At 43.8% G+C, this 26,798-nt stretch overlaps 2 protein-coding genes across 9 annotated transcripts in view; one reads left to right on the top strand and one right to left on the bottom strand.

The window, feature by feature from the left end:
• LY75 (lymphocyte antigen 75) overlaps window positions 1-7,560 on the top strand; it is a 90,511-nt gene extending 82,951 nt beyond the window's left edge. For 2 of the 7 annotated variants that reach the window (XR_013929971.1, XR_013929975.1), the window contains one exon: window positions 7,010-7,560. The gene's annotated coding sequence lies outside the window, so the exon portion shown is untranslated. Of the gene's footprint in view, window positions 1-6,990 lie in introns of all 7 variants that reach the window. The other 5 variants (XR_013929972.1, XR_013929977.1, XR_013929976.1 and 2 more) reach the window with 4 other exon arrangements.
• The window catches only part of LOC308068461 (unconventional myosin-X-like), a 93,684-nt gene that overhangs the window by 27,672 nt on the left and 39,214 nt on the right, over window positions 1-26,798 (bottom strand). For both annotated transcript variants that reach the window (XM_080399134.1, XM_080399133.1), the window contains 11 exons: window positions 26,360-26,460; window positions 24,115-24,181; window positions 23,563-23,655; window positions 19,851-19,919; window positions 18,813-18,895; window positions 17,210-17,318; window positions 16,430-16,510; window positions 15,352-15,476; window positions 14,459-14,573; window positions 8,477-8,583; window positions 3,854-4,159 (listed from right to left, as the gene is read on the bottom strand). In XM_080399134.1, coding sequence (XP_080255260.1) covers window positions 3,854-4,159; window positions 8,477-8,583; window positions 14,459-14,573; window positions 15,352-15,476; window positions 16,430-16,510; window positions 17,210-17,318; window positions 18,813-18,895; window positions 19,851-19,919; window positions 23,563-23,655; window positions 24,115-24,181; window positions 26,360-26,460 — 1,256 coding nt within the window. The remainder of the gene's footprint in view (window positions 1-3,853; window positions 4,160-8,476; window positions 8,584-14,458; window positions 14,574-15,351; window positions 15,477-16,429; window positions 16,511-17,209; window positions 17,319-18,812; window positions 18,896-19,850; window positions 19,920-23,562; window positions 23,656-24,114; window positions 24,182-26,359; window positions 26,461-26,798) is intronic.

Raw genomic sequence — 26,798 nt, forward strand, 5'->3', positions numbered from 1 at the left:
AGATCAATTAGGAAATTGGATTAGTTGGAACACACTACAAAGGACACTGGAAACAGTGACAGAAGGACAGATCAGTTAGACTCATGATAAATATAAACAGAATCTTCTGAAGTATTATACATCTGTGGATATTCAATGAGGTTGTACATACATAATTGATAGATATTACATAACTTTGGTTTATTGAAACAGAAAAGAATTATTGCAATACCAGCATTTAATTTGTGCTTTGTTTTGCTTTTACTGTATTAAAGCCTCACCAAAATTACCAATTTTTTGCACTTCGTTGACTAAGCTGAGGACTTCCTACTCTGAAGACGTGGGTGCTCCAGATTGTTTAACTTCTCAGTGGCATGCTAGTTTATCAGTAAAGGCTGTAAGAGTCGAGTTTGTTAGTAAACATGAGTAGAGGAAAAAGCTCTATCCCACGGTGGTGCACCTCCACCCAAATCAAAAGGGTCATACTCCAAGGGAAAGCTACCACTGTGGCCAATCTCTCCGTAGTGTGCACGGTACAAGCCACTGAACTAGTAGACAGACAAATGCCAGAGTCGTGCATAGGGAGCAGAGGTAGGCTGTGGCTTGAATGGAAAAGTCTGCCTGTAGCAACCACTATGCAGCTAAATTCAGACTGGCAGTGGTAACTTTCAAACCTATAATTCAGCCCCAAGCAGAACAGGAGGGCAACAGTATTTATTTCCCAGGCCCTGCAGCTTTTCCCAGCCAAATTCTAAATTGCAGCTGCAAGTCACAAAGTTCTTAAAGCTCTCACTCTTGTGCTCTCTCTCAAAAAAAAATATTCAGGAAATGTTTATAAATGTTTATAAGCTGACATAAGTGAGATCCAGATGGTTCCAACTCTACTGAAAGATCTCTAACAGTAGTCACGAGTTAAACAACTGCCTTAAATGATAAGAGGGTTCAAGAAGCAGAGCCATTTTAAAACAAATCAGGAATACCACCTACAATCTACACACTAATTCCTGCAACTGTTCTTCACATTTTTAGGACCTCTAATATTTCTTGCTGCTTTCCATCCATCTCCAATTGATCTACACTGTTCCTGAAATGTGATATCCAAAACTAGGGACACTACTCCAACTGAAGCCTTGCCAGTGTCAAGTGGAACAGAAGAGTCACCTCCACATCTTACAGAAACAATCCTGTTTATAGACAGCATTTGCTTTCTCCTCTCACACTGCATGACACTGGTTACATATCCAGCCTCCAGACCTTCCTGCTGTTGAAGTAGGATTCCTCCTTCTCTCTGTGCATTTGATTATTCCTAGCTGTAGATCTGCATAAGTCTGTAATGAAAGTTATCCTATGTTTTCCAGACCCCTTAATTTGCCAGAATTATTTGAATTGTGCTTTTGTCTAGCTGTGTACTTACAGCCCCTCACCAGATGGCTTTATCTGCAAATTTAATATGGATATTCATATTTCTTCACCCATTTTATTATGAAAACATCGCACTAGTACCATATCCAGCACAGACCATGGAAGGAACCCATTCAAGAGTTCTCTTCTATGTAACAAAAATGACTATTGTTTGCTAATTAAAATGCAATAATACAATGCAGTAAAAACACAGATCCTAGTCTTGCTTCATGTACTGTTTTCCAAACCACATTCCTTATGGTGTCTTACTGTCATAACATGTCAAAGCCCTTACCTACACTCTACTGACCCAAAGTCAAGTTACCTACCCTCTGTGACTTTTCCCTATCCACAAGGCATGTCTTAAACTATCACAGAAGGAAACAGGTAACTTTAATGTTGTTTGTTCTTCAGAAAACCAAGTTGGCTCTTAACTCCATTATCAAGGCATTTACAACTCTCTGATTATTTGTTTCAGTATCTTCCTGAAACTGAGGTTAAGCTGACTGGTCCACAATTCCCTCATTCTTCCTTTTCCCATACAAGAAGGAGGTCATTATGTTTGGAATTTTCCAGTTTTATGGAAACTCCATTGCTATCCACAAAGGAGGAGAAAGAAAATAGCTACTGATTCAAACTGCTTCATCCAGTTCTCGAAGTACCCAAACATCAGTTTCACCAAGTCCAGATGACTTCTTTATAATCTGATTTATCTGAGCATTCTCTAACCTTTTATTTCCCTGCTAGGTTCTGAATTCTTGCACAACTGTGCTAATGTATTTAGTGTCCAACAGTTAAGCCTTTTGGGGAAGATAAATAAAAATAGCTTCAAATACCTCAGCTTTTTCAACATTATTTTTTCTTCCTGTTGAACTGTAGACCAAGTTGCTCAAGGTCTCCCTTATACTAACAGTGTATGCACAATAACTGCATGCTGACTTTTAGTTCATTATAAATCAGTTGCATCTTGGTCCTAATTTTGTCTCTGCATGTGTGTTTTTTGGTTGTTCTCACTAGATTAGCCAATTCACAATTTCTGTGGACTTCCACCTCATTTTTGAGGTCAAATGGAAGTTCAGGATTCAACCAAGTTGGTCTGCTGGTACCTTTTTGGCTACTCGCTCTGAATGTAGATATTTGACATCAAGTACAAAATGAAAGCAAAACGAGCAGTTCACCTGATTCATAGAAACACTGACACTTCTTTCCAATGACACTGAGTTCACACATCTTTCATGGGCTGGAAACTGAAGGATGGAGTAGAAACACACTAGAACGAATAAGCTAAATAGGTCTTTTTATCTAAAACTAGGTAGGGACAAGCTCTACTTAGTACAAAGAGGACTTTAGACCTGAGATAGTGTCTGTAGCATTTGATATCTGCAAGCTAGTTACTACACATTCTGAACTCGCACAGCTTCATGTTGCTGATGAGGCTGTTGTTGAAAATTGACACATGGATAAAACGGAGCCTTCAGTGTTGTTCGACAAATTCCTTGACCAAACTTCATCATTGGTGTCACTGACTCCATGTCTTGTCCCAGAAGATATATTACCCTACTGCCTCCAGTGAAACCGCAGGCAATCTCTTTTCCTTGTGACATGCTTCTAACCTTAGAATTTTCTGATGCTTGTCACACATCTTAATCTGCCAAGATCCAACTTCAGGACAAGTATGTAACAAAAGCCTATATATTAAGAAACGTAACCAACAGGATTATTTTTTCAAACATATAATAATCTTGTAGTTGAAGTTTTATTCTTCTTAAAATATTATCAAGAGAGACACCTAGTTTGGATAGGATATAGGTAATCATGGAGTGAACAGTGAATGATACATGAGGTGCAAGATTCTCAATAGGTGTACTGTCACTGCTCACAGATTGCCTCTTTTTGTCACATTAACTTTTCCTTTCCCCTCCTGGTCTCCCGACACATCTATATGCCTGATGAGAGACACACAGCAGCAGGAACAGGGAGAGCACATGTATTCGCACGAGTGTAAGAACTGCAGTAGCAGCACAGGTGCACTGCCTGTCTTGCTCTCCAACCAAGCTGACTGCACACACCAAGACCCATGATACTGGTACCTTCTCACACCGCTAATCCTTCCATATTTTGGACGATTGTATAAAACTTCCTTTACCACTGCAAAATCAATGAGAAAATTATGTATCTCTGCCCAGTCAGTGAAACTGCCTCCTTTCATGTACATTCCAAAGCAGAAAAACATTGAACAGAGGTAAAAATACACCAGAATTAGCTTTCCTAAAGGAAGCAGGACACTCCTTTTCCATGCTGCTTTTCTATTCTAAGCTGCCCACAGCTCACCCCAACTCTGTCCCCTGGCACTGGGACACTGTTTCAATGCAATCACTGTTCCTATGTTACCATCATACCAGTGCCCCAGACCCACATTTACACCTCAGCAGCTTTAGTGCTAGGGAACTGAGTGCAAGATACCATCTTGTACCTTTTCTTCACCTCTTCCTCTTCCTGTTTCCTCTTACGCTCCTCCTCTTCTTGCCATTGTCTTTCCTCTTCCTCTCTTCTGATCTGTTCTTCCTCTTCTTGCCGCCTCCTCTCCTCCACTTCCTGCTTCCGCCTGAGTTCCTGCTGCAGCAGGTGCTGGTAGAGGCTGCGAGCCAGGCGGCCACGCCAGTGCTTCTGCAGGGTGACTGCAGAGGCCTTCAGTCGCAGCAGGCTCTTCTTCCAGAAGTACGCTCGGTAGTTCTTTTGGATTATAACAACACTGGCTAGCACCTTCTGATACTTCTTCCTAAAAGCAAAACCAGACACTCAATGCACCACGAAGTAATCCATGTTTTGCATTTCTCACGCCCCGGTATATTGACCAATCTTACCACATCCACAGAAAAATGAATTTGAAAAAATACTGCTCTGAAATGACACGATTACTGTTCTTCTACTGCCACTATCTGTAAATCATGTTCTCTTCACCGATCTCTTCACTGTATCTACAACTGGTTTGTTTGCAGGGGCACCCACTTTTGTGAAGACCCTCATAGGATGAAGGACAGTTATTTGGTACTGGGAAAGAGAAGGTCCACTGGCCCAAAGTCTCCTTGCATTGCACATATACACATTCACTGTGCAATTAGCATAATCACTCAGTGTGGATTTATTATAATAAAACCACACAAATGGCCTTAGTATATGTGGGAAAAGTCCTACATTGGCCATCTTTTAAGTGGCCAAAAGCAAATTACTCCAGGAGAAGCAAAACTGGGCCGAAAATACATCTGGTCACATTAGTCTCACATTAGTTTGCAGGAAACCACAGTGATACCACAATACCAATTGCTCCCATAACACATATACTTCACAGGCTCCCATAAACGTATACTTACATTGCACAAAATTTTGTTAAACAATAATGATATCAAAATCAACTCTGCAGCACTTTAAAACCAAAAAGCACAGTAGGGCCCCCCAAAAAAAGATTCAACGACATTCAGTATTTCTGCAGTCTAGTGAAGTTCAAGGAAAGTAATTTCTTGCCTCTGCATTACAGCCTATTTTTATCAAGGACCTGAAAAAAGTCACCAGTAGAAGTTTGTACATGATATACAAACTGGGCAAATAACAAAAGAGGTACTATTACACAGTAATCTGGATCAATTTGTAAGCTAGATTCAAGCAAACATTAAACAATTCAAAAGAGCCGAACATAAGGTCTTGTCTTGAAGAATCAAAGGCCAAACACACCTGATGTGGGACTACGTTAGGAAGCAGCAAGTCAAAAGAGGATTTGGGGGCCACAGATCATGAGGTGAAGGTGAACTCCCATCACAATTATAGGAAAAGTACTGTTGGGATTCTCATACTTGCAAGGAGAAATACTGTGTAGAACAGGACTGCACTGCTACTTTTATCCTGCATTCAGTGTTAGCACCTCCATTTCAGGAAAAATGTTAGACCCTCAAGTGATTTCTGAGGAAGCAGGATTGGAACCAGAAATTCTGGCTTACAGAGAGAGAGCACTTGGCCCCATGACCTTAAGAAAGAGAAGGCTAAAGGAAAGGCTTGATCCCAGTCAAAGTACCCACATTTTTGGGTGGTCTTTCTATTTATCCAACAGGGGATATAACAAGATTTAATTGTCCTGAAGATGAAGCCCATTCAGGCTGGAAATAAGCAGACATTTTTAAAAGTAATTGAATATATTGAGACACTTTACTCTTACTGTAGGGAAATGATCATTGGTACTATTCAAATCAAAACCTTCTTTACTCCAAACCAGAATGTGCAGAGGGAAATTCTATGGGGCTGTTACACAGGATCTTGGGCCAGCAGCCTACAGTAATCCTGTGAGGTTTTACAGTCCTAGAAAGCATGTTGGAAATAGCACAGTATTCTCACATATCCTCCCCACAGACCTTCTGCAACCCCCTGAGGAAAAGACACACCTCAAAATCTACTTCCTGGCAATCAAACCCCATTCAAATAGCAACACAGACTCATGCTGACAGCTTGCCACCTCCTTGCACATCAGATATGTCAGCCTGGTCAAGAAAATCAGGAGAGAGATGCTAACAGCAGTAGTGTGCAGAGGTCATGCCCTTTTCCATAGTATTAAGTCAAAGGGAACAAGCACAGAGAAGAGGAAAGGGAAGAGGTGGTAAGTGGGAGGTTTTAGATTAATTGCTCCTGGGCAGCAGTTCTCTTACCCCTGCTCCCTCTGTCCTCCCTGTGCCCTGCACATGGGGTGTGAACAGCTGCACATGCACCCTCTGTCAAGGCAGATATAAGTGCATCAAAAAGGGCACTCTGACTTTTACAAAATGCATCTGCCAGAAACTCTCTCAAGTGCAACACGTGCCAAGCCCTGCCCAGCTACAGGCCGGCTCTGCCTGCTAATCTGCCAGGCTAAAGTGCCCCCTCATTCCTCATGACCACAGCCAAGCTTGCAGACGCCCTTCAGCTGGAATTGCTGCACGCAGGCCATGAATTTCATTCCCCTTGTTCGGCCTTCCACTCACCCTCTTGCACGGGCCAAGGAAATTCATCCTGCAGCCCATGCCAAGGAGTTGGGAGACATCCTGACCATGTATCATAAGAGAAGGCAGGGTGGTTTCAAGGTTCCATTGCTGCATTTGGAATTGAGTTAATTATTCTGTCGATGAGCTGTAGTTAGCAGTTATTCCTTCAAGGTCTACAGAACACAGGGCTATGGAGTGATTTCCTACTGTTGTCTTCCTCTGAGCAATAAGGTCCTGCAGAATCCAGGGACACAGCCAAATTTGCACATGGATCCTGCAAGCCCAGGAAAAGTTACATGTATTTTAACTTGTGAAGTTGTTACCTGCAGCTCAGAGTTCCACAGATTAGCTACAAAAAAATGGGGTCATTTGAATGGGCTTGATTTTCTTGCCTCACATTTTAGTGGTCAGAGATAGTAGGCTGCAGGGAATGAGAGCAAAGAAAGTGTTTTCACCTTTAAGACTGGTTCTCCAGGCTCACAGAACAAGTTCACAAAGGGGGAGAAACCAGTAAAATCATTCCTGCGGTATATATACCCTTCTTTGCTAACCTCCTTTGCGTGAGACCAAATTAATTTAAATACACTTATCCTTGCAAAACTAACAGAAATGGTATCAAACTTAAGGCAGCACACACTGGTACTCCTGACTTCTGCCCAACTCTGCACAGACCATTCAGCACTTGCCCAGATGAACTCCGTCTTGCTGGACCTTCTCCAATACAGGTGCAGTGCAACTGGAAGCTCTTCACATAAAAGTTTCCCAGCCTTCCTCCCTAGCTCTTTCCTCATGCCTTGCTCTCCTCCCCTGCAAAGTCCAGTTATCTCCAGCTGCTTGTGAGGATTTTCACTTTGGCTGCAGAAGCGCAGCTTGGTCTTAGATGAGACTCAGAAGAGCAACATGTGGGATAAGAAATGCAGATCTGTGGAGACTGGAGGACCACAAGATTTCTAGCCAAGAGGAAGATTACTGCAACAGTCTCCATCACAGCCCTGCAGGGCAGCAGCTACCTTCCCAGGAACTCAGAAAAGCAGCTATCCAGTTTGCCTGCAGTGATGTTTCCCAGAAAAATCAATTTTCCTGTGCTAATCCCTACCCCTCTCTCCAAATGCTAGTCACAACGTAAAACAGAACAGAGGCCCTGACACAATGAACTTGCAATCTCATGCACAAACAATAGAGCTAGCTCACTTGTCTTACTAGAGGGAAATAAATAAATGAATAAAAGCCCCCGAGACCAAACGTGTATTTTGCCAATATTCCACATTGGCAAGACAGGGTACAACCCTTGCACACATTTCCCAACACAAAATGAGCTACCTGGTGTAACTGGAGCTCTTTAAAGAGCTCCTGCTGGAACAGCTCTGCTGGCCAGGGATTTCACCTCCTCACACCCCTGACTGACAGGTGTCTGGAGCAGAGACCAGCCAGAAAAGAGCATCTCACTGGGATTAAGTGTGCATGCCACAGCCATTAAGAAGTCAGCTGTTACACTGACTTCGAGGGGCAGAGGAGGGGCCGTTTGTCTGCAGTTGGTTCTCCCAACCCTCCTCTGGTCAGGTGCAAAAGGGAGCGGCAAGAGATTACGGGTGCAAAGCTGGCCAAAAACCAATTCTGAAGAGTTAATTAAAAGGAGAGGGAGATCACAAGGCAAACAGGCAGGGCGAGGAAAAAGGGTGAGCAAAGGCAGAGCTGCAAGTGAGGGAGAAGCGATTTGCGGGGGGTGCAGAAAACAGAGTTTACGGGCATATGGAAAAGGAGGGGACCCAAAGCATAGGTTGGGATCCAGCCAGGAGAGCCCTGAAGGCAAGGAAAAGGTGTCATCAGAGGCAGGGAACGGGTACAGAGGTCCCTGCAGAAGCCTGCTGCGCAGCGTTGAGGCAGGGTGCAAATACACGCAGAACTGAAGAAGAGGCAGTACAGAAAGGTTTCAGCAGAACTGATGCCGGCAGGGAGGGCAGATTCTGCAACTCTCCCTTTGAGCACAGGAGGGGAAGAAGGGAGGGATGCGAGGGGACTAGAGAGCAAAGCAGGGGGTCGGGGCAACCCAGGCAGGGAAGCGCAGGGATGGTGGGGCAGCCCCCAGCACTGACCTTGCCATGTAGCCCAAGACGTGGGCCCGGATGACTATAGCTGCTTTCCTCAACTCCTCTTCCCGATCCTTCTCCAGCTTCTGCTCAAGAGCTTCCTTCAGGAAAACCTGACGCCACGGGGAGGAGTTTCAGTAAACACAAAGAGAGGAAATAAGTCAGTCCCCGGGAGAGCCGGGAGGTTTCACCCCCGGGTGACCAGCGCCCCGGCCGGGCGCCCCGCGGCCGCGCTCCAGCCCCCAGCCGGGCTCGGCGCCGCGCTCACAGCACCAGGAAAAAGTTTTGCAGCGACATGAGCCAAACTCCGTGCCCAACCCCCGCCTCCCTCACTCTGTGGTCAAGACTTAAAGAGAGAGGGAGGGAGGGAGCTGAGGAAGGAGGGAAAGAAGAGGAGGGAGGAGGAGAGCCTGTGCTTGCGCCTGATTAACTCTTTCCCAGCTGACAGCTCTCCCTGCACAACCCAGCACCTCCCGGCAGCAGGCACTGATACCTACCCGGGTGATTAAATATTTGGCAAAGAAACTTCTCCGCACTTCAAGGAAAGGGAGGAACATTTAGATTTCTAGACTCCAGGAAGCAATTTTAACGGCAGTCCTAATAATGGAAGACAGTGGGAAAACTAAAAGCCCTGTCAAGGTGCAAAGCTGAGCATACCCTCAGTGCGCTGGAGACAAGGCCCTCCACCAAGCTCCAGAAACTCTGAGGTGGAGATGCTTCCGTGCTGAAGAGGTTCAGCAGTACAGCATGCACTGGGGGAACTGAGCCCCACTGGGAGAGGTCTCCAAGTATTACTGGCTGTACTTCAGTGTCCAGTATTTTAATTCTCAAGCATCTTCCATCACCTGTATTTCAAACCTCTGCTCAGTGCTAAATGCTTGTGTAAGGGATGACGGTGCTATCTTAAAGACAAAAGGACTGAGATACAAGCAAGGTAAGGGCACATTTACAGGAATTGTGCTGACAAATCTGAGCTTCTTTAAACCAGCTGGCTTGCGTTGTGTTAGCACAGGGTTCAGCGCAAATTGCTGAAATAAATGCTTTGCTTTTTGAGACGGATATGCTGCCTGCGTAGAGCTCCACAGCCCCGTGAGTACGCTGCTAGCAGCACCCAGCCTAGAATAAGTTGGCTAGAGTATGTCCACACAAGCTGCAGTCACAGCGGCAACTGCCATATGGCCATGCTCCTGTGACCTGCTGCCTGGTGTTGGCTAAATCACTGCCAGGGCCAGTAGCAGAATGGACTACACTAGGAAAGTGCAACCCTACATGTTAAAGCACTACTGTGAACACAGGCTGTGAACTGACACTCATCAATCTGCAGAACTACATTCATCAGTAAAAAACTCCTTATAAATTTTTTGCATCCATGTGGCTATGCTGAGAGGCCAGAGGGAGGCTCAGAGGTCTGAACAGCCCCTTAGTCCAGTGTTCTGCACAAACTCTCCCCCTCCCCACTTACCTCCCCATATATCTCTGTATTGCACACCACCTCTTCCATCACTGCTTTTGGCCTCATCACTTATACAGGCTCCTTTTCTCCCTGCAATGACCACCATGTACCTGTGTACTGAAACCTCTCCCTGAGTTAGTATGCATAGCCAGTGGCTTCCCTGGACTCAAAATTCTCCTGGGAAGCCATTTCCATTAAGATGGCCGTAAGAAATTAGCTGTTTTGTAATGACTAAGTAACCGTGGGTAGCCTTAAAAGAAGGTTCATTATCAAGGTACCGCCAACCATGAAGCTGGCATTCTTCCCTGCAAGTTGTATATCCACCCCCTCTGTCAACTCAACGATCTTTTAAAGACTTCTCTGAGGTAGGGATTACTCTTTCCATTACATTCCAGAACAAACAAGCAGTCACACATTTCAATAATGCAGCCAGCAAAACACTCTCTCAGTCCATTATCTTCATCAAATTGCAAAAACATTCAGTCCATCAGTATTTCCCTAGCAAGCACAGACTTTGCTGCGCCAGTAAGGAGGGTGCATGCAGAGTTCAGCAAGACCCAACCCTAATCTACAGGAGTTTCTATATGTGATTGAGAGTGAGGGGTTAATCTTAATAATAACAATATATAGTTATAAGCTATCAGGATTTTGAGGTGAGTTTTTTTTAGACTCCTGTAGATGACAAGGAAGACTAAAATGTATTCAAATTCAGAAATATTTTTGATGCTGTGCGGAAACAACTTGGAAGGTAGCCGTTTCCATGTCATAATGCATAGTCACTTTCTGAAAGCATGAGATCACTTTCATCTGAGGGAGGAACGATTGCATAAAACATACAGGGTTACTTCTATCAGATCTGCTCATCCTAGGCACTGGCCAAGTTTTAAACCACAGTGCAGCACCACAGTGTTCCTTACACAACCTCAGTGCCTGCATGTACCATCAGTGCAATAGTAAACATGTTAAGGTTAGGTGTAGACCAGCAGACACAAATGTAACTGTGTGTGCACCCATGCAGACCTAAGTGGGATCATATGATTCTTCGGGACAACACTGGGAAAGCAGGAAGCGGGCCACTATGACCTGGATGCCAAATAGCCTACAGAAACCTCCTCCTTCAAACAAGCCCTGCAAAACAGCAGGTTGAAATGTGGAACAAATGCTTTCAAACAGCAAGAATTACTGTGTTAAACATCTGTAGGAGATCTGTGTTGAGCAAGTATGGCAGAAGGTCCAGGTGCACTGAGGAAAGAGGCACAGAAGCTGCTGCTCCATCCCAGCACATCACCAGTGAAGACAAGGGCACCTTAGCACAAGCTCTTCCATCATCACATAGCTTGTTTGCATCCAAGCCTTTCTCTCTGCCATGCCACTGGATAAAACCTGTTTTATATACAATAATACCTCTTATAAACATTAATTTGACAGTCACCAGCACAGCAGCTGCTCTATTCTTAATGAAAAACACAAAGATCATCCTGCCCTTCCTCCTCCATTTCCTTTCCCAAGCTTCACAATCCCCTGCACTAATTCACAGCGTCTTTTCCTTCCTCCTCCAAACAATTGCTAGGGATATAATTATCCTTCCATTCATTTTTCAGGAAGTATTCCCCCTTCCATGAGCCTTGCTCTTCACCCACCCCTTATACTTCTTCCTAGGTTACATCCCCATTGGCTTGTCACACCTTTTTCAGTAGCTACTCCTGACTGTAAGCCAAGGTTAGTCCTGGGAATCACTACCTGGGTACCCGGAGCTGCAGGTGTAGCAACAAAACTGTCAGCAAGGGCACATAGGCTTCCTCCCCAGGACACGACCTACACTCTGTGCCCCTTGGCTGGTAGCTTCACTTCACCCTTACCTGAAAGCCTCTGGAAAAATAAGGGCTTTTTTATTTACCCACCCAAGAATTTCAGGCTTGTGTTACCCAGCACCAGCTAAAACATGAACACAGACAAAGCACTCTGTAATCCAAAACCAAGGCACAACAGCTGGATACAGGCAGCGGGGAAGGAACTGCCAGGAAGCAGCACTGCTCTGCATGGCCTCGCCTTGGCATCAGCTCTCCTAGGGGTAGGTTTTCTGGAGGCACTGTCACAAAGCAGAGTTGCAAGGAGGGGTTTCCAAGGGAGCAATGAAATGGCTTTGCCACCATCTGAGCAAGGGAAAGGACATCGAGCAACGCATCTGTACAATTAAATGGGTAGGGTAACGGCAACAGCACCTTGGAGCAGCCAGGGGCTGGCCAGTCATTCAGCATGGCAGCAAGGGTGTAAAAGGCCAGGACGGCCTTGGAGTGATACTTTCTTTAGAATAAACAGAACTGCTCCCCTCTACCAGAACACATATCTCTAATCCAAACCATGCCAAATACAAAGTAACTTCCACAACCAAACAAGATGACTCAACTGCTTCCCAACCCCTTTTAATTTTCCTTCTCAGTCATAAGATACAAAGACTGCCATTCTTCATCGTTTCTTTCTTCCCACAATATTCAGACCTGCAGCAACCAGTGCCCTCAAAGAGAGACTGCTTTTACCAACATGCTGCATACTGCACTTCAGCCAAGTTTTAGTTTATGGGACACAATTGTTCAAAAAAATTACATTAGAGTACATCTGCTGTTTTGGCAAAATACAAACACATTTTGTTTGCCACAATTTACCACCTATACTGTTTTTCCAAAAGAATTTGTGCAGGTCAAGGAGCGAGTGGAAACAGACAGATGGACTCAGTCCTTCAGGATGCACAACAGGGACTGAAGAGAAGGAGGACTTTATTGCTGCCAGGGGCTCAAAACAGCCTGGATTTCCTGATTGTCATCAGTCTGTCGTAGTCCCTGGACTCCAACTATATAGCTGATAACCTTTTATGCTCTGAAAGGTGAGTATGTACACGTTGGTCCTCACAGGCACTTCCCTGCTGCCCTTGCTGTAGCCCAGCAATCTTCCCTCTCTTGTCACGATAGGAAGAAAGTTCAAACTCCATGTTTACCAGCTCTAACCACCACTTTCTAAAGTTTCCCAGGCACAAGCAACTCTGCAACACACACACACACTCCACACCAGCTTTAACACTAAAATGCTGTGAGACTGGCAGCCACACGAGCAAGTGGGATAACCCAAGCATGGGTTATCTAGGGATAAGAATGACTGAAATGGTTCCTGGTTTGCAGGGACCAGTGAGGAGACACCAAATTCCCAAATGAAAAATGGGGAACACTTTAATCACAGAGCAGAAATACAGTTAAGTGATAAAACCCTCTTTCTTGAGTATCAGCAGAGGCATGTGAAGGAAGGCCTTCAAAACTTCAGGTTAATACATCTCCTTCTCACAGCAATGGTCAATGGTTTCCTTGTGGTTGTCACACAGAGTTCATAGCCCAGACTACCAACTGGGCCACCACCACTCCTCTAAGAAGGGGAGAGAGGGATCTCACTCTCTAAGAAACATTATAGACTATCCACTCACTAAGCAGTGATTGCTCAAAGCAACAAATATCTGATCTCCTGGACAAATTAAATGTGAATATTCACTAGAATAATTTCTGGTTCCATTGTGACCCTGGAAATATTCTGAACTACATTTCTGAAGGCTTAAGGGCATAAAAAGCAAAAAAAAAAGCTACTTGGATGGACAACCATCTGCTTTGGATATGGACTGCATATCCACTACTTAGAAATGCTGTCTGCACTGGACACCATCCATCTTGGAATATTCTTTGAAGAATTTACTGGAGTATGTGGAAAGTTGTGATAGAGGCAGTTTTCCACTCCCAGATTTCTATAGCAGTATACCTCACAACACTCACATCTATTTCTAGATGAAGCTGTCTCAAAGCTTGAAAAAATTCAGACTGAAACACCCAGCTCCCTCCCCATTAAATGAAAAGTAATGGTATGTTTCCAGCTGGATGTCTGGAGAAAAACAAAACCAAAAAAAAACCCAACCCCAAAATCCAGCCTATACCAGGCGAGAGAGAAGTGTTAAAAGTTTACCAGAACAGAAGCAAAATCTGAATTATGCAAGTGGGGAGAAGCATTTGGATACCTTTTCCTAGAAAATGTATGCTAGCATCTGGGCTAACCGCATAAACCATCATCTGAGCTTTCACAGCAGAAAGCTGTCACACATCTGGTGATCTAGCTACCCATTCACAGTTTAGATATATACCAAGCAGTAGCTCACTGCCTTCCGCAACAATTTCGGTTAGCCAACCAGAGCAAAATATCTGGCACAAGAGGCATGAGTTAGTGGTACATATTGCAATTGCATAAAATGAGACCCATTCTTCTTGTTCTTGGATCAGACATAACAAAAATCTATCTGGCTTGGTCAATGAGAAGGAGTTTGACAAAAATCAAAAAGCTTTCTACATCTCTAGGTACATAATATGGGAGATATTTGAGGTGCTACAGGTCTAATATAAAGGGTCATCACTACTTTGTCCTTTCCACTGGCTTAAACCTCACCAGATGCTATTGCATCTCCTTGCAGCGGGAACAAAGCCATACCCTGTCCCACACAGAGGAAGTACCTTGGTTTTACCCAGCTGCCAATCTTTCTTGCCACTGTCATAGGTCTGAAGAAAGCCTGCGCATACAGCTTTGCTGTTGTCTGAGAGACTTGGCCCCTTCATAAGCATTTTGTACCTAAGAACCAAACAAAATCTCATGAGATTATGTATGACAGTAACACTCACCCCCAACCTTTTAACTCTTAATTATCCTCCTCCCATTAGTCCTTCTTCCTCTGGGACCTCCCTTATTTGTGTTTGCCTTCCAATTTGGAAATTTCCATCCCCCAAGCTTTATCTGTTTCTATGACACTGGCAATTATTGTTGCAATCCCAGTAATAAAATACAAACTCAACAGCATTTTTAGTAAAGAACAACTGCCACTCTGAAACATGTGCTTTCATCAGACACAAGTTATTTTGTTCAGAATAAGGGTGGCATTTAATGTTCTGAGAGACAAAGGAAGTAATGTTCAATGGTCCCTTCAAGCCTTAAACGTCAAGGAAAGCTTCTGATGCAGCTAATTAAAAGAAACGATCACTCTTTCCAATATTAATCATCAACTATACTGTCCATTGAAATTTGCTTCAGCCTGCCAGATTAAAGGTTTTAAGCATTATATTTTCTTTTTACATGTTATGACCAGCTAGGTTTCACAGCATCACACAAGCAAATCTGTGGCAAAGCTAAAAAAAAAAAAAAAAAAAAAATTTAAAATGGACTGTCTGATTTTTACCCTAAAGGCAAGTCTCCAAAAGGGCTTCTAGATCAGTCTGTGATATGGGCAATAAGGCCATGGTTAGAAAAACATCCCACAAATGATCCATATCAGTAACAGCAGTTATACAGCTAACAAACATAGAATCATATACCTTGGGGCTGTTACAGGATGTGGTACAACAATAGCAATTACCTGCTGAGAAAGTCGTGGAAAAGGCGCCGTATAGGGAAACCTGCTCTTCGAACTTTCACTGTCTCAAGCATCCCTGAGTACCGGAGCTGATTTAGCACCACATCTGGACTGAAGAGGTTTGGTGCCTACATAACAATTTAAAAGAAAGTGAGAGAGGCAAATTGTTGATCTTGGGTATTAGTTCTTTGCTGACTTGAACCGTGACTGTTTCTCTGAGCACAGTCACTGGCTGTATGTCCGTTTCCCTGTAGAAAGTTAGCCCTGCCTATTTGGGTATGCCAGTTGAAAAGGGGGAAGTCTGGGTCAAGGGGAAAGCAACCTCATAACACTGCATGGTGCAGAAAAAGGGATGAAAGGGAGGCGGACAGATGCTGGAAAAAAAGCCTGCAGGTGGCTGTTATAGTCAGATCATGGAGTAAAGCTACAATATAATGCATTAGCCCATACAAAATGCAGAACTCTGACTCAGTTCTCTTTGCAGTCTCTCTCCAGTCAAACTGAAGACAAGCTGCAGATTTCTTTTCTGGCATATCACACACAGTTTCAAAACACACAAAGAAAATGATCGGTTCAGTGCTCCCCACCCAATCTAGTTTGCAGCATATCCTCCCATCACAGTTCACAATATAAGTGAGAGCCAGGCTGTCTCTAAGCACTCTGAGTTGCTCATGAAGTGTCCACCTCCTCTGCCTCAGAGCCAGAGATCTGCAGGAGATGCTTCCTGTCACACAAGCCCTGCGTTCCAGGACAAATTGTCTACAGCCACCACAAGCAGGAGCAATTGCTTCTTCTAGCACAGCTCTGGCCTCTGCACAAGCATGGTCCATTTTCTAGGCTTCATAAGTGGGAATGGCTAGATCATATTATACTCAGCATGCAGTCTTTTCATCTAATTACCAGGAGGAGGGTGTATTTTTCCTCAACTCTAAAACAACTAGAAGGAAAAGGGGAAGGTGAGGGGGAACAGCTCTTGTCCTCAGCTTGGACCCTGAAGGAGGCACCTGTCAGGTGTTTGTGCAAGTGAGTGCTCATGAGAGCCTGTGTCGCATGCATACATTTTGCTGGAAGACAGACTTGCCTTTTCTGTATTTGGTTTGATGCAGCGGATGAAGAATGGGTTGGAAGTACTAAGCGTGGCCATCAGGGAATGGAGAGAATCCTAAAAAGCAGGAAGACAAAACCCAAAGGATCAGTCCCTACGGGAAGGAAAGGGGCTAGATTTGATGTAATAGGGTCTTCACGCAGCCTTCCCATTCCTAACGTCCTTTGACTCTGCCACCAAAACTTCAATAACCCAGGAGATCCCTTCCTGACCAAAACATACCCCCACAGTTAGTTTACTCACATTGTTTACATAGCCATTGTTGCTCTCAGAGCTGTAGAGCTGATGTGAGTTATTTTTACAAGTCTCTCTAACTTCAAATATAGGAAACTAAACCTGTCAAACTAACAGCAGGTTTGCAGACAATCGAGGGGGGGTGAGATTCATAGCTGCAAGGGCCCTCCAATAAGGTTTTACTGGAATTGCCACTATGCCTGTTAAAGATGTAGCCTAAAAGGACACACACACGTAGCTGAAACACCAAACCAACAATGAAAGATCAAAGAATCTCATAAGCTTCATATATGTAGCGAAGTATTCTTTTCGTGTGCCACGCTGCCCAGTCTTAGCATCTCCTATTTTACACCAGACAGAAATCCTTGGGGCAGTGCTACTCTTTTTTTAGCATTACAACATTCCTGCACATTTTCTGTGCTGGACACAAAACAAGGATGAATGACTCCACTTGGCTCCAGGCCTTGCTTCACCCATCTGCTCCTCCCCAGAAGCCTGCTGCTCTTTTGGAAAACATCCTACCCTGAACTGGGAACTGACAGTTGGTCTGCGCCTCTGGGTGCCCATCTTCAGTGTCTCTTCACTGCAACGGCTGCAGACTTTTTCAAAAAGGTCATAGATGAAGTCCAGTCTAAAGGGAGAAGAAAAGAAAGATGCAACACACCCAGAATCTGTGAGAAAATGGCTCTCATTCTCAGCTACTACTCTGTCCAAGTGTGAAACTCATTTTTATTCCTGCTGTGCCACAGAGTAGCTACAGGAGGCAGTTCAGCTGGGCACTTCAGTGAGGAAATTAATCCTCTCCATGGGGCTTCCTAGACCCCGTGAGCTGCCCTGTGCGCCACACTCGGCTGCAAAACCACAAACCCCATCTCACACTGTTAAGCAGGATATTAGGCAGAGGAAGATCTCCATTCTGCACTGGCTAGGACACCTCCCTCAAGCTATGCGTCCCCAAGTGAAACTAGCTTGAAGGTACTCCAGCTAGACTGTGTGCTGTCAGCGTCTCTCCCAACCTAGATCTCAAGGCTAGCACCCATGACATGCTCATGCAATTGCAACCACAGCCCTTCTGTGGCCAGAGGACTTCTAGAGCTACCCTCAGTGTAGGTCAGCTCTGGGCAATCTTCCACCATTTTCCCACTCCTTCGACAGCGGTGCTGGTTCTTACAAAGCTGCACAAAGTTCTCCAGCACTGCTTCTGCCAGTTTATTGTTATGATTGCTTCTAGCAGAACTTTCCTTTCTGGCTTGTCGAAAAACTCTGAGTCCTTCTATTATGCTGGACAATGATGACCACAATTCTGACTTCAAGCCTTGTGTAAAATGTTCCCCATGTGCCACTGTCCAAGTAAGGCAGCTATGAGCAGCTCGTACTCCCAGCTCTCTCAGGTTGTTTCAAGACTGCTCACAGTGCAAACCCTACAGCAGGCTTCAGAGAAGATGCAATTATCAAACAGTCTCATCAAGCTGGAGCCCAAAGGCAATACATGGACTGTGGCAACAGGCACGTGGCAGAGTAGCTACTCAAAAACTTCTAGGGTCTGTCACGTTATTAAATGCCTCCCTCCTTCTACTAGGCACTACCTCTGTCTTCCAGACCTTGCCCAAGGTCAAAGTCAGTTCATTTCTCTGGAGTCACATTGTAGTACTGGCATATAATATTAGGGGTTATGTCTGGTCCCACAGCAAGGGCTCAGTCTGGCTCAGGATAGGGACAGAAGCTCTCCACTAAAAGCAGGCTGGAAAACAAACAGTCTCTGTCCAAAGGCTGGCATTTGACAGCATGACAAAGAGCCTTGATTCATTCAGGGCAAACCTGCCATTGTTGGGACAGGGAGGTAAGAGGAAGAAGAGGAAAGGGAGGAGAGAGGAGGGAGAAAACCAGCATTGCCTGGGGGGATTTTTGTCATACTTTCATAGCTCTTCTCAAAACTGGGACAAGAGTACTGATTAAACCTGTGCCTCGTGTGACTTCTCCAGTTCTCCTTTCTTTTGCCAGGACACTTAAGCACAAAGAGATGTTCAGACAAAAGCAACTGCTTCCCTTAGTCTGGTTATTACATGAATGAATCTTAGTTCAGCCCAACAGATGTGGCCTCCTCACAAGCATAAGAGTGGCATACCTGCTGTCTTTCAGCATGTTTAAAATGTCATCTCGAAAAGTGTCTCTGTTCTTCTCCAGAAAGCCTCTCACATCATATAGCACCTGCAACACAGACAGAGCCACTAGAACAGTGCTGTACAAATCATTAAGCACTCTGCACTGACTTGCCAATGTACAAGACCTCCAGCAGAGCTACACAGTAATGCTGCAGGCGTGTGCCAAGATCCAGGTTTTTGGGGTCAAAGAGCTCCAGAGTTTGCCAAGATCCAGATTTTGGGGTCAAAGAGCTCCAGAGTTCTGCAGCTACCGTCAAGAAAGTGGGTTTTAGCCATTGATTACAAAAAAAAACCCCAAAAACAAACCAAAAAAAAGCAAAAACAAACAAAAAACACAACAACAGAAAACAACCTCAAAAACAGGAGCCAAATAAAACAGCTGCAGAGATTTGCCTGGGGGGTGGGGTAAATCCTCTGCAAGGTGTGAGGTACTCCATTCACTTCAGGAAATACTAACTATGCCACCCAGTGCCCTGAACTCCCAACCACTAGTGCTTAGCAGATATGATTCTAGGAGGAAGTCAGACCTTCTTTACTGTGCAGATGCCCTCCCTTGACATACTTCCATCCGCTTCATCTCTCTCCATAATAAAGAGCAGCATTTAACCTTGAAGGCTTTGAGAGCTTTTCTTTTTTGCAATAGGTATTGAGCCTGTTCTTCTCCTTCCCAAAAGTCAAACATTTCTTGTTGACTTTTACTTTGGGTTTTGCTTTTTGTGAACGTCCAAGAAAAGTCAACACAAATAACAAAAGTAAGGAGGAGTTTATCCCCCAAACCAAAAGTTATCTGACAAACTCAAACAAACATCCAAGCAGCAGAATATAGTACTGGAGAATTATATGCTATTTGAAGCCCATCACACTCCCTGTGCTCTGGTATGGGGCACTAACTGTGGGAAAACACAGAGCTGTGAAAGATATTCTTGATTTTGGAATATAAAATCCAGAACCTCAACTCCAAGATATACCAAGCATCTCACAGATAGACCATGAGCACCTACCTCCCCTGCATAATGCCTTATGCCAAACTGATGGTCTGTTACCCGAGGCTTCACATAGTAGTGGTTGCTCTGAAATGAAAGAAAAATAAATCTTATAATGCCAGTGCAAGAACAAATAGGCTCAGTCAGGAACTCTGCCATGACTATGACAACGCTGGGATGGGTGAGGACCTTAGCTGTTGCAGAGCCCGTCCACATCTGCTGCAGCTATCTGCAGCTACATTACAAATATGTTATTCCAATAAGATGGAAAAATCCAGCCCTTCAAGGCATTCCTCATGTGAGCAAGGGCTTGCAGAATCAAGGTTGGGCAGGCATGCCATGGATGAAATGTTAATTCTTGCATGTCTGACACCTGAGGAGGCAGTGCTCCACACAAACCATGTGGTGCAGGACATGGGATCAGGATGCAGGGAAGATGGCAGCTTTGTAGAACACCCACACATCTTTTCTTTGTCAACAGAAGTATCATACCAGTCTCCTGTCTTCCTCTATATTTCATCTTTCTTTGCACCCTTCTCCTTTTTTCAATATTCATTTTTTCCTTTCTTTTACTAGCTGTTCTGCTCTCTCACTTTCCCCCTCCTTCCTTTGTTCTAAGAAAACCATTAACTGTGTAAGAACAGCCACGCTGCTCGAGACCAATGGTCCATCCAGCTAAGTATTCTGCCTCCAGCAGTGGCTATATAGGATAGAGTAAGAACAAAGCTAGTAAATGATACTTTCATCATCATAATCTCTCAAACTCCAATTATTTTCATGAGGTCTGCCTAACCATTAATGCCAAGTGGATTTCTCTTTGAAATACTTGCCCATTCCACACCTGAACCCATGCAGACTTCTTGCATCCATTCGCAGGGAGCTCTTAACCAACTGCACCGGTAACTACAGCCTGGCTCCCATTAGTGCCATTTGTCTTCTATGGGCCACGTGTGACTTAAAAACTCATTTCATCCCCCCTAAGTCATCTTTTCTCCATACTGCAGGGTCCCTTCAACGTAGTTCACATGACACTGAAGCTGTCCCAGACCTGTTGTTTACCAGATCTGATATAATACCTTCTTGAGTCACGTGACCCCTGGATTATACAGTGCCATAACAATGTTTTCTGCTTTTATTATGCTTCTTTCCTAGGAATTTGTAATACTTGATCTGGATTTTTAGTTACTACTGAGCACTGTGCAGATGTTTCATGGAACTACCCATCACAGCCTCTGTCTGAGTCTTGCCCCTGAACAGCCACAATCAGTTCAGGGCTCATCATTTCAAATATGAAACTGGAACTGTTTTCCTTCAGACATGCCATTTTACATTTATCTACGCTGGTTTTCATCTTCATTTTACAACCCAATCAGTCTGATAATACACCTGTCAGTCCAGCCTTGCCCCGTGAATCATCAGAAAATTGCCACCCCAATGCTAGTATAAGACCGTCTTACAGGCTTCCCTCCCGACCATTTACATTCTGTGAATTTACCCGGTAGTGAAATAAGGATTAGAGGCCTAGAATATCCTAGAATACTTTCAAAAAATTAAAATAATTCCCTACCTTCTTAGATACAAGTACTAAAAAAAAAGTATGTAAAAGTTGTGCAATACTGTTAGTAATTCAGCTTTCGTCTTCAAGTTCTCTTAGCAGTACTTGTGGATGGCTTCTGACCCTGGTAATTTGTTAGTGCTATTGAAAACTTTTTCACTGTCTTTCTGCCTTTTCATATTGACCCCATTTCTTTGCTCTTCCCTTTCCCCAATCCAGTTGTCTTTTTCTCCAGCCACAAACTTCCCTCTCTTCCACTGGAAACATGATGTTACTGACTGTCTCATATGGATCGGCACCTTCCCCTCCTCTCGGCACCTTCCTCTCCTCTTCCTCTCTACCAAGCTGTATATTTCATCCATGCCTACAACAATTTTGGTTCCCTCTCCACCAAGCTGTATATTTCATCCATGCCTACAACAATTTTGGTTCCCTCTCCCATCTCCCCTATTGCTTCTCTCCTCAGTTGTATCAGAGGTCATAATCTCTTAAATCCCAGGTCTATGTTTTTCCTCCTTGAGCCTATTGCAATCCACAGACAACACAGAGAAGAGGGCTCATTCTTTTACAGTGTCCTTGGGCTCTCCAGCAACGCTGGCTGGATGCTTTCCACTGCTCTTCCAGCCAGTACTACAGAATTAAACTGGTATAAAACCCACTTTTGCCTTCAAAAAATGCAAAATTTAGAGCATTAACTTCATACCTCCCTGCATTTCCAACTCCTCAGCCTCTTCCATCTCTCATAAGCTCCCTAGAGTTCCACATTAACTGCTATCCCCTCAAAGCAGACAGAGGTGACGCTATGAACAGCTTAATGAAAAGGCTACTCAATGCACAGAAATCACCAAAAATAGCAACCAAAATGTTGTGGTGCATAAAGGAATGCAAAATAATACTGACAGTCTCATGCTGCTGTACAATAAATCACAGATACCTTCTTACCAAGGGAACTGCATTCTGGTCTGATTATTTATCTCAGAAAAGAATAGAGAAAAGATGTAGAGGAATTCAGAGACAAACAGCAGAAAGGAAGAGGAGCTTTGAAATTTCTCCATTTGGAGACAAACTGAAGAGGCTGAGATAGTTCAGAAAGAAAATTCAAAAGAAGTGACGTATTAAAAATATTTATAACTTCTATATTAAAAGTTAACAAAATACCAACAACAATAAAAAATAAAAAAAGTAAATCAGGCATTCTCATACACCTTGTCCTGTAATACAAGGGAGAGCCACAGCGGGCTAAATTGAATGGATAAATTTAAGCCTAAAGAAAGGAAATATTTCCGCAAAACTACGTGTAAGTAGCCAATCAGAAGTCATTGCTATCATACCAAATTTGTAGTCATGAGTATTACTGGCAGGGTTAGATGCAAATATGAAATATGAGAATATCTTCATCTATGCCAATTGGAAAAAAAAAAAGGTCAGATAAAGGATAAAAATTTGTATGTTTTCAGGCTTGGATGAAGCCTGAATTAGAGGACTAGGAAACATGACAATGTTCTTAATAAAGTAGTAAATTATTCTGGAAGTCCACACTACAGGGTTTAATTTGCTTTGGTTTAGTGCCAGAGGCAGGGTAAGAGATTGCTACAGTGATCTTACTGTGGTTTCTGTGTCCCCAGGATAACTTTCTGACCTGCATGAAAAAGCCCTTCTACTCCTGTGTCCAGAATACAAGAAAGAGGAGGAAAGAGTTTAATTAATTAGGAACAGTAAGAGAGCTTCCATTAAAAGTCATGAGGCAAAAGACATCCCCAGGAGACAGATCTGACGTGCTCTGGAGCAGACTCCTGTGAGTCAGCTGGCAGGAGAAACCCATGCACACTGTGCAGCGCATCCTGTGCCTGAGGTGCTGCCTCATGTCCCATCACAGGCCAGCAGAACCTGACCTCCATCCCATGCTACAAATTCCAATCTCTTCTACCCACAGACTGTGGAATGGTTTGCACACTCCCTCTCTCTATGTGCACAAGAGACCGTTTTCAGGTTTATTCACATACTACTTTTGTTCAGTGCAGCCTTATTAAACATTCGCAGGTTCAGGCCTAAGGCATTTCAAATTGCCTGCACAAAGCACATATTTTACATCAACAAAACCTTCACTTTCAGTTTTGAAATGCTGATGGGACTAACATACTGATCATTTGCCTGCCAGGTTATTTTCTTACTTACCATATGCTGGCTGTGAAGTTTTTCCAGAAGGGTGTTGTCTGTGCCTTTGGGGAATCGACTCTCTTCGTTTACCAAAGCCAGTAGACCCAGTTTCTACAGCCAAACAAGAGATGGGCTTTTACAGTCAGCAAAAGCTCTAACTACACAGCACCAAGCCAAGAACTGGAGATCTGGACACAGCACTGAGCAGTAACCCCTGAGTTATACCCAGCAAAGCTCAAGCTGAAAGCAGAATTCTGGCCAGTCAACACATTCAGCAAACAGAACATAAGTGGATATTATTTTTAAAAAATTCACATTAAGGTTTTACTTAAACACAGCTCCCTATCTAAAACAGTGACACCCTCCCTAAGCTTAGTCTCAACAATGAGCAGAGATCTGCTTTCTTGAACTGGGACTATGGCTAGAACAGCTCGTACTTTCGCCAGGTCATGATAGGAAAAGGATCTAAGCAAATACCTGTTTTTAAAACCAGGAAACCCCAGGGAAGGTGTATAGTCAATCAGCAGTCCCCACTGTGATCTCTGGAAACTGTCACAAATAACTGCTCACCTTCTCAATAAGGTCCAGGCACTCTGCATTATCCATCCAGTCAATGGCCTCCCAGTTTATCCCTTCCCTGACATCAAGAACAAACAGAACAAAGATGTGAAATACAAGATGCAATGCCTTGAGGTGCAAGAGAAAAGAAGTAGCTGAGCGTGGCAGCTGTCCCAGGACTCAAGACAATTTGCAGGAATTAGGCTTCCATGGCTGAGGAAAAAGAATTGGACACACAATGTACTGCTAACACAAGGAGAAGAAAGCAGGAGACAGCCTTTCTTACGTATCCAGTCATTTAGACCAATGCTCATCTTGTAGTCATTGAGCAAATTCCACACCAAGCACTAGAAATTGTAGTTGGTCTCAGTTGCTCTCAGCCCAACTGGTGGTGATGGTGGACAGTTTGCTACACAGCTTCAAGAGTCAGCTGCTGACCCACCAATCTGGAAAGCAAGCCTGACGCACATCTGCCAGAAGACTAAACCACAATTCATAGTTCCACCAGAAGAAGAGACAGGAGCAACTTCTCAGGGAGAGTTTTGAAGAGGATGACACAGACAAGCTTTGGCCTGACAGGCAGAAGACCTATAGGGTGGCCCTACATCTTTCAGAATGGGAGCTGATGTAGGTAGAGCAGTGCAATAAGCATGCTCTGAAAATCATCCATGAAATTCTGTACTTGTGTGCTGAGTGTGTTTTCTTCTCTCTTACCACCTTCTTACACTCCCATAATACAGGCTGTTTCTGTTTTCAGAATTCAGAGAAGCCTGGGAATAACTCTTGCTCAGGAATCCATGGAAGACTGTGTGAAGCTACATACTGACGTTCTGATAGACACCTTTCAGGCGAAGGCTAACATTTTTAAGATAGTGAAGCCATTGTCTACAAACCCTTCAGCCTAGGCTTCATATTTTCAGGTTCAAAGCATTCAGAAACCTATGGGCAACAGCTGGAAGCAAGAAACTAGAGTAATTTCTAAAGAATGCAAAGAACTATCTATCCCCCACAGGGAATGGAGTATCTTATCCACTTAGGGACAAAAAATATCAGTTCACAGTGTTTCAGATTTTTGCAACAATGGGTGTCAGAGAGGCCATGTTTTTATAAAAAGACCTCTTGGATTCTTTCTAAGAGCAAGATGACCTTCCAGAATTGAAGGGAGCAGAGTTTTCTGAAACAAATCAAATCACAAATTAATCAAGTCGTCTCTAGTGCCACAGACCTCTTGTCTAATCAAATGATGAAATACATGGAGCTACTTACTAAACCTGAGGAAGCAGAGCTGATACTGTGAAAGATGAGCTTTAAGCACATCACCCTAGAATAACTTGATGAGTAGTCAATAATAAAATTCTCTCATTCTTTCCAAAGTTCAGCCACAGAATTTAAAACCCTGTGTAATCATCAGGAAAAAATCTTTTGTCACGATGATAGCATTCTTAACACAAGCTTCCTGCAATGGTAGAATTGGCCTGAGAAGTCAGTGCATAAATAGCTTTGCAGTTTTGTAATCTTTAGAATTTCATGAATTGCCTATTCAACTGTCTCTCTTTACAAGGCTGTTCTCATTTGCCCTCACTGACCCTATTCAATTGCTTCATTCACAAACATAAAGGCTTCTGTTTCAGAGCAAGAACTGAAGCGTTTGTCTAGCAGCATTTTCTAGAAGCAGAAATACTCTAGAACATCCCAGGTACTTCACAAAACACAACCCAATATGAAGCCCACAGAAGAGAAACAGTGGTGCAGAAAGCCCCATGCTCTTTAAGCTCAGGAAACAGCCTAGTTTAAATCTCCTTGCTGATGAAAAGTGCCCTTTTCACAGCATAGGAATCTCTAGGACAGAAAGAGCTGTCAGATATCTAACCATCTATCTTTAGTGACTTTATTTTTTGCACACCAAGATTCTACCTGCATAATACCACCGCTACCATAGGTAAATCATTACTGAAGTCAGTAATAAGGCCAGTGACCACGTGTTCTAATGGGTTAAAGCCCAAGATCTTCCCACTCAGCTGAGACATAGAAGGGAGTCTGGACTTTCTAAATACAAGGGAGAAAGCTTTTGCTTGGAAACAAGGGACCTATGCTGGCAGAGCATACAGACAGAGACACATCCACAGTCATGGTTGCACTAAGACCCAGCTGCCTCTCCTGCCTTAGTGGTAGGGACTGGACAGCACAAAGGAGGGATGATGTCCCCCATTCTACCACTCGTGAAAGCAATAGGGGCCCCACTCCCTCCATTTGTCACCTGTTGTACTCCAGCTGCTCCAAGGAGAAGATGTGTTTGTTGAAATATTCCTGAAGTTTCTCATTTGCATAGTTAATATTAAACTGCTCAAAACGATTCACCTGTAAGAAGAAACAAAGGTAATAAAACTTAACATTCTTGTCCCTGGGCCCTAAAAGAATCTCTATCAGCAATGGGGAAGGTGCCAGGCCTGGAATAAAGCCAGAGAGCATAGAGGCAAGGAGTGTCAGATGGACATGAGGAGGAGAGTGCAGGGCGGTCCCACTAGGTGAACAGCTCTTGTAGCTTATGCAAAGTTAATTCACTAGGCCCAAATAGCAGTAAAGGATGCTAAAGACAATCACATTTCTCTTCTTGGAAGAAAGAAAGATAATTCACTGAGCGTTAGGTCCCTGGGTGTTCTGTTCTGTGAAATACCTCTGCGGTCACCGCTGTATGG

The sequence above is a fragment of the Falco punctatus genome (assembly GCF_963210335.1).
Source record: "Falco punctatus genome assembly, chromosome: 8".
Classification (NCBI taxonomy): Eukaryota; Metazoa; Chordata; class Aves; order Falconiformes; family Falconidae; genus Falco; species Falco punctatus.